This window comes from Hippocampus comes, unplaced genomic scaffold (assembly GCF_001891065.2).
Source record: "Hippocampus comes isolate QL1 unplaced genomic scaffold, H_comes_QL1_v1.1 scaffold21, whole genome shotgun sequence".
NCBI classification, from domain to species: domain Eukaryota; kingdom Metazoa; phylum Chordata; class Actinopteri; order Syngnathiformes; family Syngnathidae; genus Hippocampus; species Hippocampus comes.
Genome location: NW_017805745.1, coordinates 988,624 through 1,002,578, shown reverse-complemented (window position 1 = coordinate 1,002,578; position 13,955 = coordinate 988,624). Strand labels below are relative to the sequence as shown.

Here is a 13,955-nt window from a genome sequence, read left to right as displayed (position 1 = left end):
ATTTCGACAGTAGACTTGATATAAGAGGTTCATAACAAGTTTTGCATTTCACACCCGGGCCCCCACATGTGCATTTTCCTCATCTTTTATGTGATCTATGCATGCGGTACTCATCCTTGCGACGTGTCCTTCTCAAACGGATGGCTACAATACTTGTAATGATGGTCCATCCCAGCTGTGCAACACCAGAGAGAAGGGAGCAGCAGGCTATAGCATTACCATAATACCCTCACCCTCCCTCCACTGTCCCAAGGGACCAAGTGGGCCTTGCATGGGGATGTGGGCTGTCTTGGCTGCGGAGAGGACGCGACCGGCTGCTGCTGGACCTGCAGGCTGTATACAATGCGTGTGCGCGAGCGTGCGTGTGTGCGTGTGTGCGTGTGTGTGTGTGTGTGTGTGTGTGTGACAGGGAGAGAGAGAGAGAGAGAGAGAGAGAGAGAGAGAGAGAGAGAGAGAGAGAGAGAGAGAGAGAGAGACACACACACACACACACACACACACACACACACACACAGACACACACACGAGGCTGAACCTGCCTGTGGGCAATGTAATAAAACCAGCACACGCTGCTGGTGGTGACGGTGGCACTGCTGCTATAGCTGCAAAGGAGGGGATAAATATAAACTAGGCCTGCATCAAAGAGACGGCCCTCCAGTCACAGCCTGACTTACACCCTAATAATTAGGGCCCTACCCAATAAAACAGGGGGTTGTGGCCATGCATCTATTTTACTCGTGTTTGCAACTGCAGTGAAACCTGCGGTTGGATTCGGTCTTAGATCGAGCTCAGGTTGGATTCTGTGAATTTAGGAAAAATGTCATCAATTAACATCATTTTGTAGTTACTTGGATTGGTACATTTTGATGTTATTTAAAAGAAATACTCACTAGAGTATAGATAATAACGAGATAATCAATAAATAACTCACATTTGTTATGTTTGAACTTGAAATGTCCTACTACATTTGATTGCACCTCTTGCCTCGTGCCCATTGCTGCACATCAATGTTTACAGTCTCTTTAGCGGCTACGTGCTAACGTCGGAGACTGGTGCCGTATCACAAAACGACGGCGTAATTAACTTGCGGTTTCTTAACATCCTAAATCAGCAACTGAATATGATTTTGGAATGGTGTTGTGTTGATGCCGGTAGCAACTATGTTGACATCATCATCATCATTATTATTGTGATCCATTCATCCATTTTCTGAACCGCTTTATCCTCACGAGGGTTGCAGGCTTGCCAGAGCCTATCACGTCTGTGATCAGGCAGTAGGCGGGGACACCCTGAACCGTTTGCCAGCCAATCGAAGGGCACACAGAGACGAACGACCATTCGCGCTCACACTCAAACCTCGGGACAATTTTGAGTGTTCAATCAGCCTGCCATACATGTGGGAGGAAACCCGAGTACCCGGAGAAAACCCATGCAAACTCTGCACTGTGAGGCTGACGTGCTAACCAGTCGGCCACCGTGCCGCCTCTGGCTACATCGTGCGGCTAAATCATTCCTAAATCACACTGATGTGAGATTGCAGAAGGGAGACAGAGGAAGGTAGTGAGAGTGAGGGGAGCAGGCTGGGGCGGCAGTCCAGGCAGGGGGCATCAAACTAATTAAAGCAAGCATTTGTCAGAGATTAAGCCTTAAACAGAAAAGGTCACCTGAGCACCAGCGCTCACTGTTTCGCCGCCGTGCTCTTAGGGCAGTCTAAACCTTTCCGAGCTAAATGGTAAAGACGCTATTTGGCAGCATTTTGGGGGGTGGGGTTGGGCGGCCGTGCTCACCACTGGTGAGACTGACACTCGGGTCATTGGTTCTTTGCCGTCCATTACACACGCTGGTCAAATCTGGCAATTGCTGTCATTTAGGGATGAAAAATAAGTGCTGGACAAGATCAATAGATGCAGCCGTCTGTAGCAGCAGTGATTAATTGACTGTCGCCAATTAATGAGCAGCCTGTTGCACAGCAATGCAATCGCAAAGGGAAAATGGGTCTGATTGAAAATGTCTTGCCGTTCAGTCAGGTAGTGGCTATCCTGCAGCATTTGTTTGGCTTCACCTAAGTATAGTAGGCAGGTACGGATGATTTGGAGACCATTTGTTGTTTTTAATCATACCGTACACAACACAACTAATACAGAATTTATATAAACATGACATGTACCGCAGTGTACACGGGGGAAGGCTGTAATAATCAAACACATGCTGGAGGCATCATTTGCAGTTCATCGATTTCTTTCAGGTAGCGTTGAGTTGTTCAAGACAAAAGTTCTACGATGGTGAAACAAAAACGGTGCCTGCAAACAACATTGGTGTGCCCTTTATCTTTTATTGTTCAAAGTGCTTGTGTCTGTGGTGGATGAAATTCGAATGTGGCCAATGGACACTGAAACATCGCGCTAACATACAAACTGGAATCAGTGTAACAGATTAATTTGGAAGCAGTCAATTGTAATTGTGTTGGGGACATGTCCCGGTTGGAGATAAATGAAGCATGGGGCATGTTGGTTTAGATATGAGTGATAGCTTTCGAGGCAAAGTGTACAAGGGAATCATTTTGTGATGAGAATGGTATAATTTGATTGCTGAGTAATTACTGAAAAGACAAGACAATCACGCACTTTTGTCTACTATCAACTGGATATAAAATGAAATGGAGGAATCGTGAAGATGTAAATAAATCATGCAGCACCCACCAGTCGGGATATTATTTTTAGTTCGGAGAGAGAGTATGTAACCAGTTATTATTTTTTTGAGAAATAAACCCGCCCTTCTCTATGTTTTCACACAACAAAGAGAACATAGGAGTTTACTTCTGAGCAACAATTGAATTTGTTTACAAGTTAAATTCATCCCGCATGGAAGCAATGTGTAGCACATGTACACACTGCCTCATCAGCCAGAAGAATATTACACCAGTGGCAACCCCTTATGCTGATATCGCTTCAATTGTAACATTTTTTTTTCCAAAGGTATGTTGAATTATGCAAATTACATCCTATTTTAAGCAACTCAGTAGGGATGAGCAACTCAGCAGCTGGGATGCAGATAGACTGCATTTTCCCTTGAAACACATACAGACTGTTTTGGGCAAGTATCACATGATGTGACCAATAAGATTAATTTACTTCTCTAAATCTGAAAAAATGGAATTAACGTACAAAAGAATTGTCTTCTTCTTACCATACGCTCAACAGGGATGCACAAACTCGAGTCATCCAACCAAGACTATTTTATGAAACTGTGAAAAATAGAAGAGGTGACAAAACCTTTGCTCGATCCATTTTTTGGGAACAATTGTTTGATGATATCAATTCCAGCGTGTCATGTGATTCCGTTTTTCCTCTTCTACCATTCTAAAAAGTTAACAGGGTTGTGCGCATGTCTTGTGGGACACCCGTTCCTTATATAAGAACTATTTTTAAAAAAATTCTGTTTTTGAAAATAAATGTTACCACTGTTACAAGAGACAGCAATATAAAACTTGTTTTCAAGTATTCTTTTCTCTAATTTTTTTTATATTTGTTACTTTGAATTATTGGGTGAGTGTGTGGTTGTTTTGCGTAACAAAGTGTTTTGGCTTGTTAGACTTTCCGTAGCCCGATTTGGATTTCCGCATCATATTTGGCGCGCGTTTCCGGACTTCCGGTTGGCTCATTTGAACCCCCCTCAACAAAGCGCGTGTCACATTCCCGTTTGAAGTCATGGCTCACAACTTTCAAACTTCAACACTTTGTTTGACTCTGCCGATATCCTGTCAGATATGCCTCGGAAAGGTAACTACTACATTTCTTCCGCAGCGACAACTACGGGGGAGTATTCCCGCCGTGAAAGAGCAATCGAGAGAACAAGCCGGAAGTGTTTGTGCAAGCACAAACGTCGGCTACAACGTAGTCTTGAAAATGTTTGACTGCCCTAAGTCGAGTATGACGTAGCAAACAGACTGTCAATGTATTGCAGGTCAGACAGCCGGTCATCTGTGGCAACCATCACGTCTTCTGTTCGTCCTGCATGGAGATGTGGTTAAAAAAAGCAAGCCAGTGCCCCTCGTGCAGAGTCCCCATTACGACCGAGAACCCTTGCAGAGAAATTATCGGTGAGCATACACAAGACACTCATTTGCAGATCTGTAGAGATCCAGTGCAACTCTTTCCAAATTCCAAAACGGATTGTCATGTTCCCTCACACAGCCTGAGAGCAATGTTTTTCGATTATATTGTCATTGATGTTTTCAGGTGGTATGAAGTTGCAAACTTGGAGCTGTGGGTCATGTATTGACCCTTTAGGTGTATATCAAAGCAGTGTTTGGTTATTGTCAGAGGTGGGAGTAAGTCTTATATGTGTAAGTTGCAAACTTCAAGTCTCAAGCAACCCCGAGTCAAATCGCCATCAAATTTCAAGCCAGTCAAAACATTTAAAGTGGTCATTAGCAATGTTGTTTTTTCGTTTTTTTCCCCAGTCACTTTGTAATAAGTGACAGTGTCAGCTAGGGGGAATGCAAATGAAGTAGGATGTCACTGCGTTTGTCAGCTGAGAGGAGCTGGTCTCTAAGGTTAAACGTATATGACACTAATGTTATAAATATTTATAATGGAGGGATCTTGATTAGTCCCACATTGGAGAAATTAGCATCATTTCAAGCAGCAATAGTGGCTACAGGGAATAGAAAAATAGCATTCCAGAGAAGATGTGCACAACTATTGTCAGCATCAACCGTCCATTCAGCAATGTTCTTTTTTTGTGTGTTAATTTTGATGTTTGCCATCTCCACTCAAATCGACTTGCTTTCTTTTCCACGGCTGAAAACAGAATCGGTCAAGGCTAATGAATCCATAGATGCAGATATTTGAATGAATGATCAAAAAACTTCACGAGAAGCCACTTGTATGGTTTTCATTTCAAATATTAGCAATGATATTTTTTTTGTTTGTGCCATTTTGCATCCATGGAGTGATACCTTTTAATTCTGATTCACCCTAATTTTGATTTGTTTATTCGTTTATTATTTTATCAGTTTAGCTTCTCTAATGGAGAGCCTGTTAAGGTAACTAACGTGTTCACACGTGATTTATTTCTGAACTTATGATTGAATTCAACATGTTTTTTTCGCCCTGATTTTGTATGATGCTATACGCCGTTGCTGTGACACGAGATGCAATTTATACCGTGAAACAAATTTTGGGCCATGTCGCACAGCCCTCTGGAGAAGTTCAACTTTTTCTGCCGCTCCTTGTCTGAGCTAATGTGCAAGTTTAGCCACAAATCTCGGTGTTGTTGTTCTTGTGCCTTCTGTTCCAGGAGGTACAAATGAAAGTGAGCACACCGAGAGCCCCTCTGTGAGAAAATGTCTCAGGAAAACTCGGGGGGAGCTGCTCCTGCGAGAGTATGAGGTATTGGTCCATCAGACCGCATTGTGTCAGAGACAATGTTTTTTGTTTTTGTTTTTTTTAAAGTACACCAACAAACCTTCATTTGAGAAACAAATTGTGAAATGTAAAGAATAAACACGTACAGTTTGGGGAGGGGTCAGTCATATCTGAGCAGTTGCTGTTGCTAAAAGGCCCATTTGTTCAACTTGGGAGTTAAACTGGCCCCAGTTTTCAAAATTTCTCTACAAAGATAGTATTTTCCTTTTTTTAATTGACAGGATGATATATTTTCAAGTTTTCAGTAAATTAATGATGTTCGTGTGCAAAAATGAGCATTTTCTGCAATTGGTCCTTTGCCAGGAAGAAATTGAAGGTCTCGTCAGAGAGAATGAAGAGCTGAAAACCAAAAATCAAAGTCTGGAATTGCAGCTGAGGACCGCTTTGGATCCCTGCACGATTAACCCTGCGCAAGCAGACGACAAAGGAGTGGACCCGAGCTTCATGGAGGAATTGGCAAAGAGGCTGCAAACAGCCCAAAATGTTTGCGATGAGGTCAAAGAGGACATGAACAAACTGAAGGAGGTAGGCAACCTTTCACGGAGTAGAATTCCCTTTTCCGGACCTTGAATCAAGTACTTTGTGAAAAGACACCCGACGCTGAGGCCTTCTGCTACTCTTGTCACCCTCAGGCGAATAAAGCACTGCGATCTCAAAATGTTGACCTGGTACAAGAAAACATGAGACTGAAAGCTGAGGTGGTCAGTCGATCGCCACAGAAGTGAGTACCTTATTTTGGTTGAAAGGGCGATTTTTGTTTGCGGAAAAAGACTCTCTCTTGTGACAAACTTAAAGTCCGGTCAGTCGATCGCCACAGAAGTGAGTACCTTATTTCGGTTGAAAGGGCGATTCTTGTTTGCGGAACAAGACTCTCTCTTGTGACAAACTTAAAGTCCACAGACGCACCTTGTTCACGTCTCAAGGCCAAACCTTGTCAATTCATATTTTGGCGCAATATTTTCAACCCACCTCACACTGAGCCCACCCCGAGTGAACTGTCGTGCTGTCCGGAGCCGTTGTCGACTAGTTTTCCGAAGCGGCTGACTGCCCGCCACTGGTTTTGCCGTGATTTAAAATTTGAATTGCTGTTGAATGCCGTCGTGAAGGCCAATATGCGACGACCAACGTATTAGAGCATGTGAGCTTCCACCACCAAAATAAGTAGAACACAAAAATATGTGTTGTCAACCGATCTCTACAAAAAAAAAGCCTTTTTACTTTTTTTTTTTTTCATTTTGGAGATTTTTTTTAAAGTTTAACTTGTAAAACCATCAACGTATAAATATAATAAATAAGTTAAAATACACAAAGAACAAGGTGTAGGGTTAGATAATTATATTTTTTTTTTTCGTTTTGGAGATTTTTTTAAAAAGTTTAACTTGTAAAACCATGAACTATAAATATAAATAAGTTAAAATACACAAAGAACAAGGGGTAGGGTTAGATAATTATGATTTTATTCTTTACTTCTTCCTACTTCCTTTGAACGTGTAAATGAAGTTTTTTTTGTACTTCCCTTTTACGTTCTACCAAATTGTAGTCATCTGTTTCGATATTCAATAAACAAACAAATAGTCACATACCAACCTTGGCGTTTTTACAATGCTAAGATCAGGAACAACATATTTCATTCTAACCCACACGTGCACATCTGCGCCTGATTTGACTTGGAGGCTTTATTGTGCGATAGCTGAAAGTGGTTTGAGGAATAAAACCGCAAGTTTTGAGTGAAAGTGTTTCACGCGCTTTTGCGAGCATGGAAGGTTTCTTTCAACTTCATCTTCCCCGATTTGACTCTGTGTCGAATGTCTTGCACAGAAGCAAAATCTGTGCTTCAGGTCAGTTAGGTGGCTTGAATGAATTCCTTTCATTCGGAATGCTAAAATCGGATGTAACCCCCCCCACACACACACACACACACACGCACTATTCCACTCTAAAACACGCAATTCATCCCCAGGTTTGGTCGTTACACTGTTGCTGCCTTGGAAGCGAAAATCCAGCAGTACCAGAGAGACGTTGAGCACCTGAAGAGGGCTCTGGAGCGCAGCGACCAGTACATCGATGACTTGGAGAATCGGGTCAGGATGTCAGAAAAGAGATGCGCCGAGTTGCAGGAGGCGTGCAAAAAGAGCACGCCGGGGTTTGAATCCCTCAGCCAGCAGCAGAGGATCCACATGATGATGAGGAGCTTGAGCGATCACGAGAGGGGCTCCATCTGCAGCAATCCCGAGGCAGACCCGCTTACGCTTTCCAAGGCTCGCAGTTTGATGTTCTTTGCGTGCGCGGATCACAAGGACTCTCCCCCGAATCCCCGTGGACTTCCCAAAAAGGGCGAGGACTTGGACGGCACGTCCTCGGACTTGTTGCCCTCCACCCCTTCGTCCGCCTTCCGCTCGCTGACGCTGAGGAGCCCCGGCGTGCGCGACAAGAAAGTTGCCTTCAAGCCCGTCACTCATCTCAGGAGGATCGATTTTGACGATGTTCCCGGTACAGCCGAGACGGCCGCGGACCACCAGTTCGGTTTCACTTTGTCTCGGACCGCCGACGACTCAAAGCCGCCGAAGCCTGTTTTTTGGGGGTCTTGGAAGTTCTCCAAATCCAATGAGCAATCGTCTCCCGGTCCAAGTAAACAAGTCTTGCCCACCGATTCCTCGGCCGACGGTTTTGTGGCCGACGAGCCCGACAGTTTCCAAAAGTCCAGCGAGGCCTCCATGGACGCCGCTTACCTCAACAAAATCTCCGAGTTGGACTCCATGATGCTGGATGTGGACAGCTCCAGTAGCCGAGGTTCTCAGCTCTCCCCGGCGTCCTCCCTTCCCGCCGATCTCGACCACACTCTGGTCCCCGATCCGCCGGCGTGCTCTGGCGTCGTCGCGCAACGCGGCACGGCGAATAACAACGAGGCTTCGGGAGGCCGCCGTGCCGGAGAAGGATGTCCTCCGTCGCTGGCGTCGGATGTAGACGAGAGCGGCGTGGATCACGGAGGGACGTCCCAGGCCGAAGAGCTCTCTTTTGATTTGCTCTTCGATGCCGTGGAAGAGACTCGGGCCGGTCCCCGCGGCCCCGTCAGCCCGGCGGGCCCGCGCCGGGATCGCCACGCCTCCTCCTCCCCCGGCGGCAAACCTACGAACGCATCGAGAGAGCGACACGCACTCAACGCTGGCCAGCCGACCAAGCGAAAGTCCCACAGCCCCTTTAACACGAGCAGTCCAACGAAACTTTCAAAGCTCATGTGAAGTTTTCAAACACTTCCCTGCGTCCTCTGCATTGGAACATGTTGTGGTCGCATGTTGCTCACAAGATTTTGCCCATCAAAAGTTGCGCCTTGGCCGTCTGTGAAAAACAGGAAGGTCTGATTGCTTTTTTTTTTGTGATAGCCCCAGTATAGGAAGGCGGTGAATAGAGTCTGGTCTTCTAGTGTTGAAATTATCAGACAAATAACTGCTGTTTTACTTAGCACTGCCTGTCTACTGTTGTCATACTGTTTCCTCTCTGACCTTTTTGTCCTAGAAGCTGTTAGATATGCAAGATTACTGGGAAGAGAAAGTATACAATGTAACATTGCCCCCCTACCCCCTCAAAAAAGGCGTTTTCAGAACACCTCAGCTAGGTGGAAATGCTACATTGCGTTCAGTAAATTTAGCGACTGACATGACAAATTCTGTGACGCTTCCTCTTTATTAGGCGCACTTCCAAAATCCCTCTTGTAACTTATTTATTTTCTGTCATTTAAAGCAGAAAAGCGCCAACTCTCTACGGCTGAGAGCTTGATGTATAAAATCATCACACACACTCACACACACACAAACATAGTAATTCAGTTGTTCCAGAAAGCACTTTATTATGCAAATTTAACGATATCACGTGTATTTCACACAGTGCTAATCACTCGCATGAAATTTTAATTGGACAACCGTTGTGGTTTGAATAAATGAAGAGTTAATTCATTGAGATTCATTAATTTAGATAAGGACTGTACAAGGAAGGTTACACTGGAGTATTAAATCAATTTGCTCAGCGCTCCACTGGAGAGGCGACGAGCTTGGAGGATGAAGGTGCTTTGTAAACAATCGATGTGGTACATTTTCATCGTGTGTTCATGGAGTTGCCTTGTTTTTGTCCGTTGCGCCAGCATGAAACGTACAATTGTGCCACGCGCCAAATTGGGTCAAATCTGAGCGTAACTGTGTTTGCTCGTTCGCTGTACCGGAGTGAAGAAGGCTGTGAAATATTTGTGTTACCCGTACGACTGTCGCCGCTGTGCTGTTCCAAACCACTGCAAACATTTTTTACGTGTTGCGTTATTAGAGAGCTCCAATTTAAAAGGAGCGTTGATTGTCATTGTGAAGCCAGAATTGTTGTCATTCATTTCTGCCGGTGGAGTTACGTGAAGTCAATGATCTCATTTTGTTTATTTTTGCTTTCCCTAAACATATTCAATAAAAAAATAATAATAAAATAAACTGCAAATGTCCATACAGATTTTACATTGAAGTTTTTAACACAATGGTAACGAATTACTTTCCACGATATCCTCAAATGCGTGTAAAGATCGGTTTGTCTTGAACTAAATTTGGATGAAGAATATCGACTCTTTTCTTGCGCGAGCAATCTCTCCCATCGTGAACGCGCGTTCTCCTCGCGGGGACGAAATCTTCACGGATGGGAGAAATGGCCGCCGAAACGAACTCAACTCTGCTATCAGCTTTTCGCCTCCCATCACAAAGAATCAAGGGGCCGGTTCCGCGGCGCGAGTCCTTAAAAAGCGCGGACGCCTCGTCTCGTGACGTTCGTGCCTGTGCCCCGAGAGCAGTTTTTTTTTTTTTTTAATCTGTCAGCCTCTTCGCTGCTCTGGCACTTTCTGTCTCGCGAGAGCAGCCGGGCCGGGCTAGACGAGATCTGAGGCGCTCAGGTGTAAGAGGCTCTCTCATCCCAGCAGCGGGGAAACAGTAGACAGATAAAGTGCGCGTGAGAGACTGCAGGCATCTCTGTGATCTCCGAGCTCAAGGCTCGACTCGGCGCACACACGCACACAAGAGCGCGCGCTCGGCGGCATCACAAGCGCGTCGACAAAAGGATCACTGGCGGTGTCAAGGACTGCCTTTTCGGGCTCTTTTGGCCGTTTTAGCCCTCGCCCCTGCGCCGCGCACTTTTATTGGGGGAGCTCGCCAAGATGATGTCCATGAACAGCAAACAGGCGCACTTCGCCATGCACCCTTCGCTGCCGGAGCATAAGTACACCACCCTGCATTCCAGCTCCGAGGCTATCCGGAGAGCCTGTCTACAAACTCCACAGGTAAAAATACATTCTCCGTCCAACTTGAACGGCTTCGAAGTCGAGGGCTGTGGCAGAGCGACGACAGGGCGTAATTCAACGGGTCGCTCCAAGGCGCACTGACGCGCGCTGATATTTTGTTTTTGTTCGGGTATTCCGCTGCAATTTCTGTGATCTTTTTCAAAGCGCGCAAATATCGACTTCGCTTTTTTTATGACTTCCTGCTTCTAGAGAGAAATAGCTATACACCTCAGCTGTGTCGCCCAAAGTCCCAACTGACAGATGCATGTATTCATGTTCTCGCGAAACGAACGCCTCGTCATTCTGAGCGCTTCTTTGACTTTTTCCGCCCGCCCGCAGCTGCAAAGCAACATTTTCGCCAGTTTGGACGAGACGCTCCTGGCCCGGGCCGAGGCTCTGGCGGCAGTGGACATCGCCGTGTCCCAGGGCAAGACGCACCCGTTCAAGCCCGACGCCACGTACCACACAATGAGCACCGTGCCGTGCTCGTCGACGTCCACGGTGCCGCTGGCCCATCACCACCACCACCATCACCACCACCACCACCAGAACCTGGAACCCCCGGACTTAATGGACCACATCAGCTCGCCCTCTCTCGCCCTCATGTCCAGCGGGCACGACGGGCCCGGAGGCGGAGGTGGTGGCGGCGGCGGTGGAGGCGGCGGCGGCGGCGGCGGCGCAGGGCTCATCTCCAGCGCCTCGGCGCCCGCGCACGCGCACCCGCACTCGCACATGCACGGCTTGAGCCACCTCTCGCACCAGGCGGCCATGAGCATGAACTCGCCTCTCACCCACCACGGCCTCTTACCGGGTCACCACGGGGGCAGCCAAGTGGGCCCCGGGCTGACGGGCAGCGGGCTGCCGTCCATCAATGACTCGGACACGGACCCCAGGGAGCTGGAGGCCTTCGCGGAGCGCTTCAAGCAGCGGCGGATCAAACTGGGGGTGACCCAGGCGGATGTGGGCGGCGCGCTGGCCAATCTCAAAATCCCCGGCGTGGGATCGCTGAGCCAAAGTACAATTTGTCGCTTCGAGTCGTTGACTCTGTCCCACAACAACATGATCGCGCTCAAACCCATCCTGCAGGCTTGGCTGGAGGAGGCCGAGGGGGCCCAGAGGGAAAAAATGAGCAAGCCGGACATATTCAACGGAGGGGAAAAGAAACGCAAGAGGACCTCGATAGCCGCTCCGGAGAAGCGGTCCTTGGAGGCCTACTTCGCCGTTCAGCCGCGGCCCTCCTCGGAGAAAATTGCAGCCATCGCTGAGAAATTGGACTTGAAAAAGAACGTGGTGCGAGTGTGGTTTTGCAACCAAAGACAAAAGCAGAAACGCTTGAAATTTTCCGCCGCCCACTGATGCTAGGCTGCGGGGACCAACACAAAAACAAAAGTTCTTGTGACTGAATTTGGGGACCAATGGACTGCAGTAAAAAAAAACAACAACAACAACAAACACCATTTTCAGTCTTTTGTCGCTGGCGAGTTTCTACGCCGGTGAGCAACGGGCTTCGGTCATTCTAGAAGAGGCTTCATATATATATATTGGTTATTTTTTCACGTTATCGGTGAATGTGAAGTATGCAAATATCAGATGACACCCACCTTGCGCCGTCCCTGTAACAGGGGGGCAAAGTTGAGCGACGTCGACGTCGCCTTTGAAAAGACGCGGGGAAGGGAAAACGGTTTCCAAAAGCGAGTTGATTTCTCCGAACAGGCCTATTATTTCCACTAATAGCCATTCACAAATTACCTCATTGATTGTCGTATATACTGTATTTTTGCTTTGGCTCTCGTCGGAGTCGCTCAAGAATAATCCACGTGACTTTGATTTGTTCATAAGTATTTTATTTCCGTCTTTATTCATGTTCGCGATGGAGGCTGCTACAATTCAAATTCCGTTGCGAAATCGTCTGGCTGTCAACGAAAACTTTGGCCTGCACGGAATCCACATTCACAGGCAGCATTTTTTTTTAATCCTCTCGAGTAAAGGCTCCCGCGTCTGCCGTGGACATCTTTCGTTCGATTTGCACAAAAGGCCCTTATTTATAAGAAACGTCCACGTCTTTTGTAAATACGTACATCACTTTATCACAAGATTGGAGTTGTGTTAGAATTAAAATGATCGCGTCACGCGTGAAGGTTAACAAGAAAAAAGGGGGGGAAAAAAACAACAACCAGAGAGCACGAAAAGCCTTGTCTGCTGATGAAAACAAAACCGAAAGGTACTTTCAGTGTTTTAGTTTGCAGTGCAAGCACTCTATGCATTATCGGAAGAGGAATTATTCATTCATATTCTTTGGTACGGTCGAGCCGTCGACTGCTGTAGAACTTGCCTTGTGATGGTGTCAAGTCACTGTTAACTGCCTGTGTTCACATGAAGATCACCACGTTGTTTGTCGTGTTCAATGTGAAGGGAAACCTTGTCAGGATTTTTTTTTTCTTTTTCGACTTCGTGCACAACGACATATATGTTTACAGAGCTGCGACGACGCGTGCGCCCTGGAATTGTCTTTTGAGCTGCGCTCTCCTCACAACTTGTCATGCACACGCATTTGTTGTCCCCCTTTCTTTTGCTCTTACCTTCAACTGTGCTTATTTATTTTGTTCATCCTATACGCCAAATTCAACAGGGAGGTGTGTTCCAGCAATCTTCGAATAAATCGAAAAATTAAAAGTTTGCCTCTCTGGTTGTGAATGGCACACAAAATGAAGACTTTTCCTGTGGTGTTTCATGTCAAGTGTTTGAAATTCATCGAAAATCAAGGAGCCGACGGTCGCTAAGGCCTTCGTTTGAATTCCATCTTCTTGTCCTAAATAAAACATGTACGTGTTCACAAACTCAACCCAGATGTGATTGCATGAAGAGCGGAACATGCAGTGTGAGTTCGTTTGATTCAGGTCAATTAAATAGAGGTGATTGTTTTTTTTTGCAGCTCCCAAAAAATGAAAAGGAAATATTTGAAGCAGGAAACAAATTTATGTTTAACGAAGAACTGAAACGAGTTTTAGATAGGACTTTTTAAAAAGGGAAATGCTTGCCATTCCACCCCCCCCCCAAAAAAAAAAATCACGCTGCCTGCAGAATCTTGTGTGTCTTTAGCCATTTCAAAAGGCAATTGTCGATGCACTATTTGGAGCAAAATGTCTTGCTTTTTTGGGGGTGGCATCGCAAAGACGGAAATCAACCTTTGCCTTTCTGAACGAAACGCGCGTAACAATGTATTTCAT

General features: G+C 46.2%; 2 protein-coding genes across 2 annotated transcripts; both read left to right on the top strand.

Annotated features, from left to right (window-relative positions):
• The first annotated feature begins 3,566 nt into the window (after positions 1-3,566).
• Positions 3,567-9,379, top strand: obi1 (ORC ubiquitin ligase 1). The gene is made up of 6 exons (XM_019884637.1): positions 3,567-3,779; positions 3,964-4,099; positions 5,302-5,393; positions 5,733-5,954; positions 6,062-6,150; positions 7,390-9,379. Exons 1-6 carry the CDS (start codon positions 3,708-3,710, stop codon positions 8,666-8,668), a joined length of 1,890 nt encoding a protein of 629 aa, XP_019740196.1. The 5' UTR covers positions 3,567-3,707; the 3' UTR covers positions 8,669-9,379.
• An 808-nt stretch (positions 9,380-10,187) lies between these two features.
• pou4f1 (POU class 4 homeobox 1) lies at positions 10,188-13,411 on the top strand. Its single transcript, XM_019884436.1, has 2 exons — positions 10,188-10,728; positions 11,068-13,411. The coding sequence occupies exons 1-2, from the start codon at positions 10,606-10,608 to the stop codon at positions 12,082-12,084; spliced, it is 1,140 nt and encodes a 379-aa protein (XP_019739995.1). The 5' UTR covers positions 10,188-10,605; the 3' UTR covers positions 12,085-13,411.
• Positions 13,412-13,955: the final 544 nt, after the last annotated feature.

What these genes read in the sequence shown, in the direction of transcription:
- pou4f1 (XM_019884436.1), top strand. Translation starts at nt 10,606, where the DNA reads ATGATGTCCATGAACAGCAAACAGGCGCACTTCGCCATGCACCCTTCG. An exon ending in CCTGTCTACAAACTCCACAG is followed by an intron (nt 10,729 to 11,067) that starts GTAAAAATACAT and finishes GCCCGCCCGCAG; the next exon opens with CTGCAAAGCAACATTTTCGC.
- obi1 (XM_019884637.1), top strand. Translation starts at nt 3,708, where the DNA reads ATGGCTCACAACTTTCAAACTTCAACACTTTGTTTGACTCTGCCGATA. An exon ending in GTCAGATATGCCTCGGAAAG is followed by an intron (nt 3,780 to 3,963) that starts GTAACTACTACA and finishes AATGTATTGCAG; the next exon opens with GTCAGACAGCCGGTCATCTG. An exon ending in GTCAGTCGATCGCCACAGAA is followed by an intron (nt 6,151 to 7,389) that starts GTGAGTACCTTA and finishes ATTCATCCCCAG; the next exon opens with GTTTGGTCGTTACACTGTTG.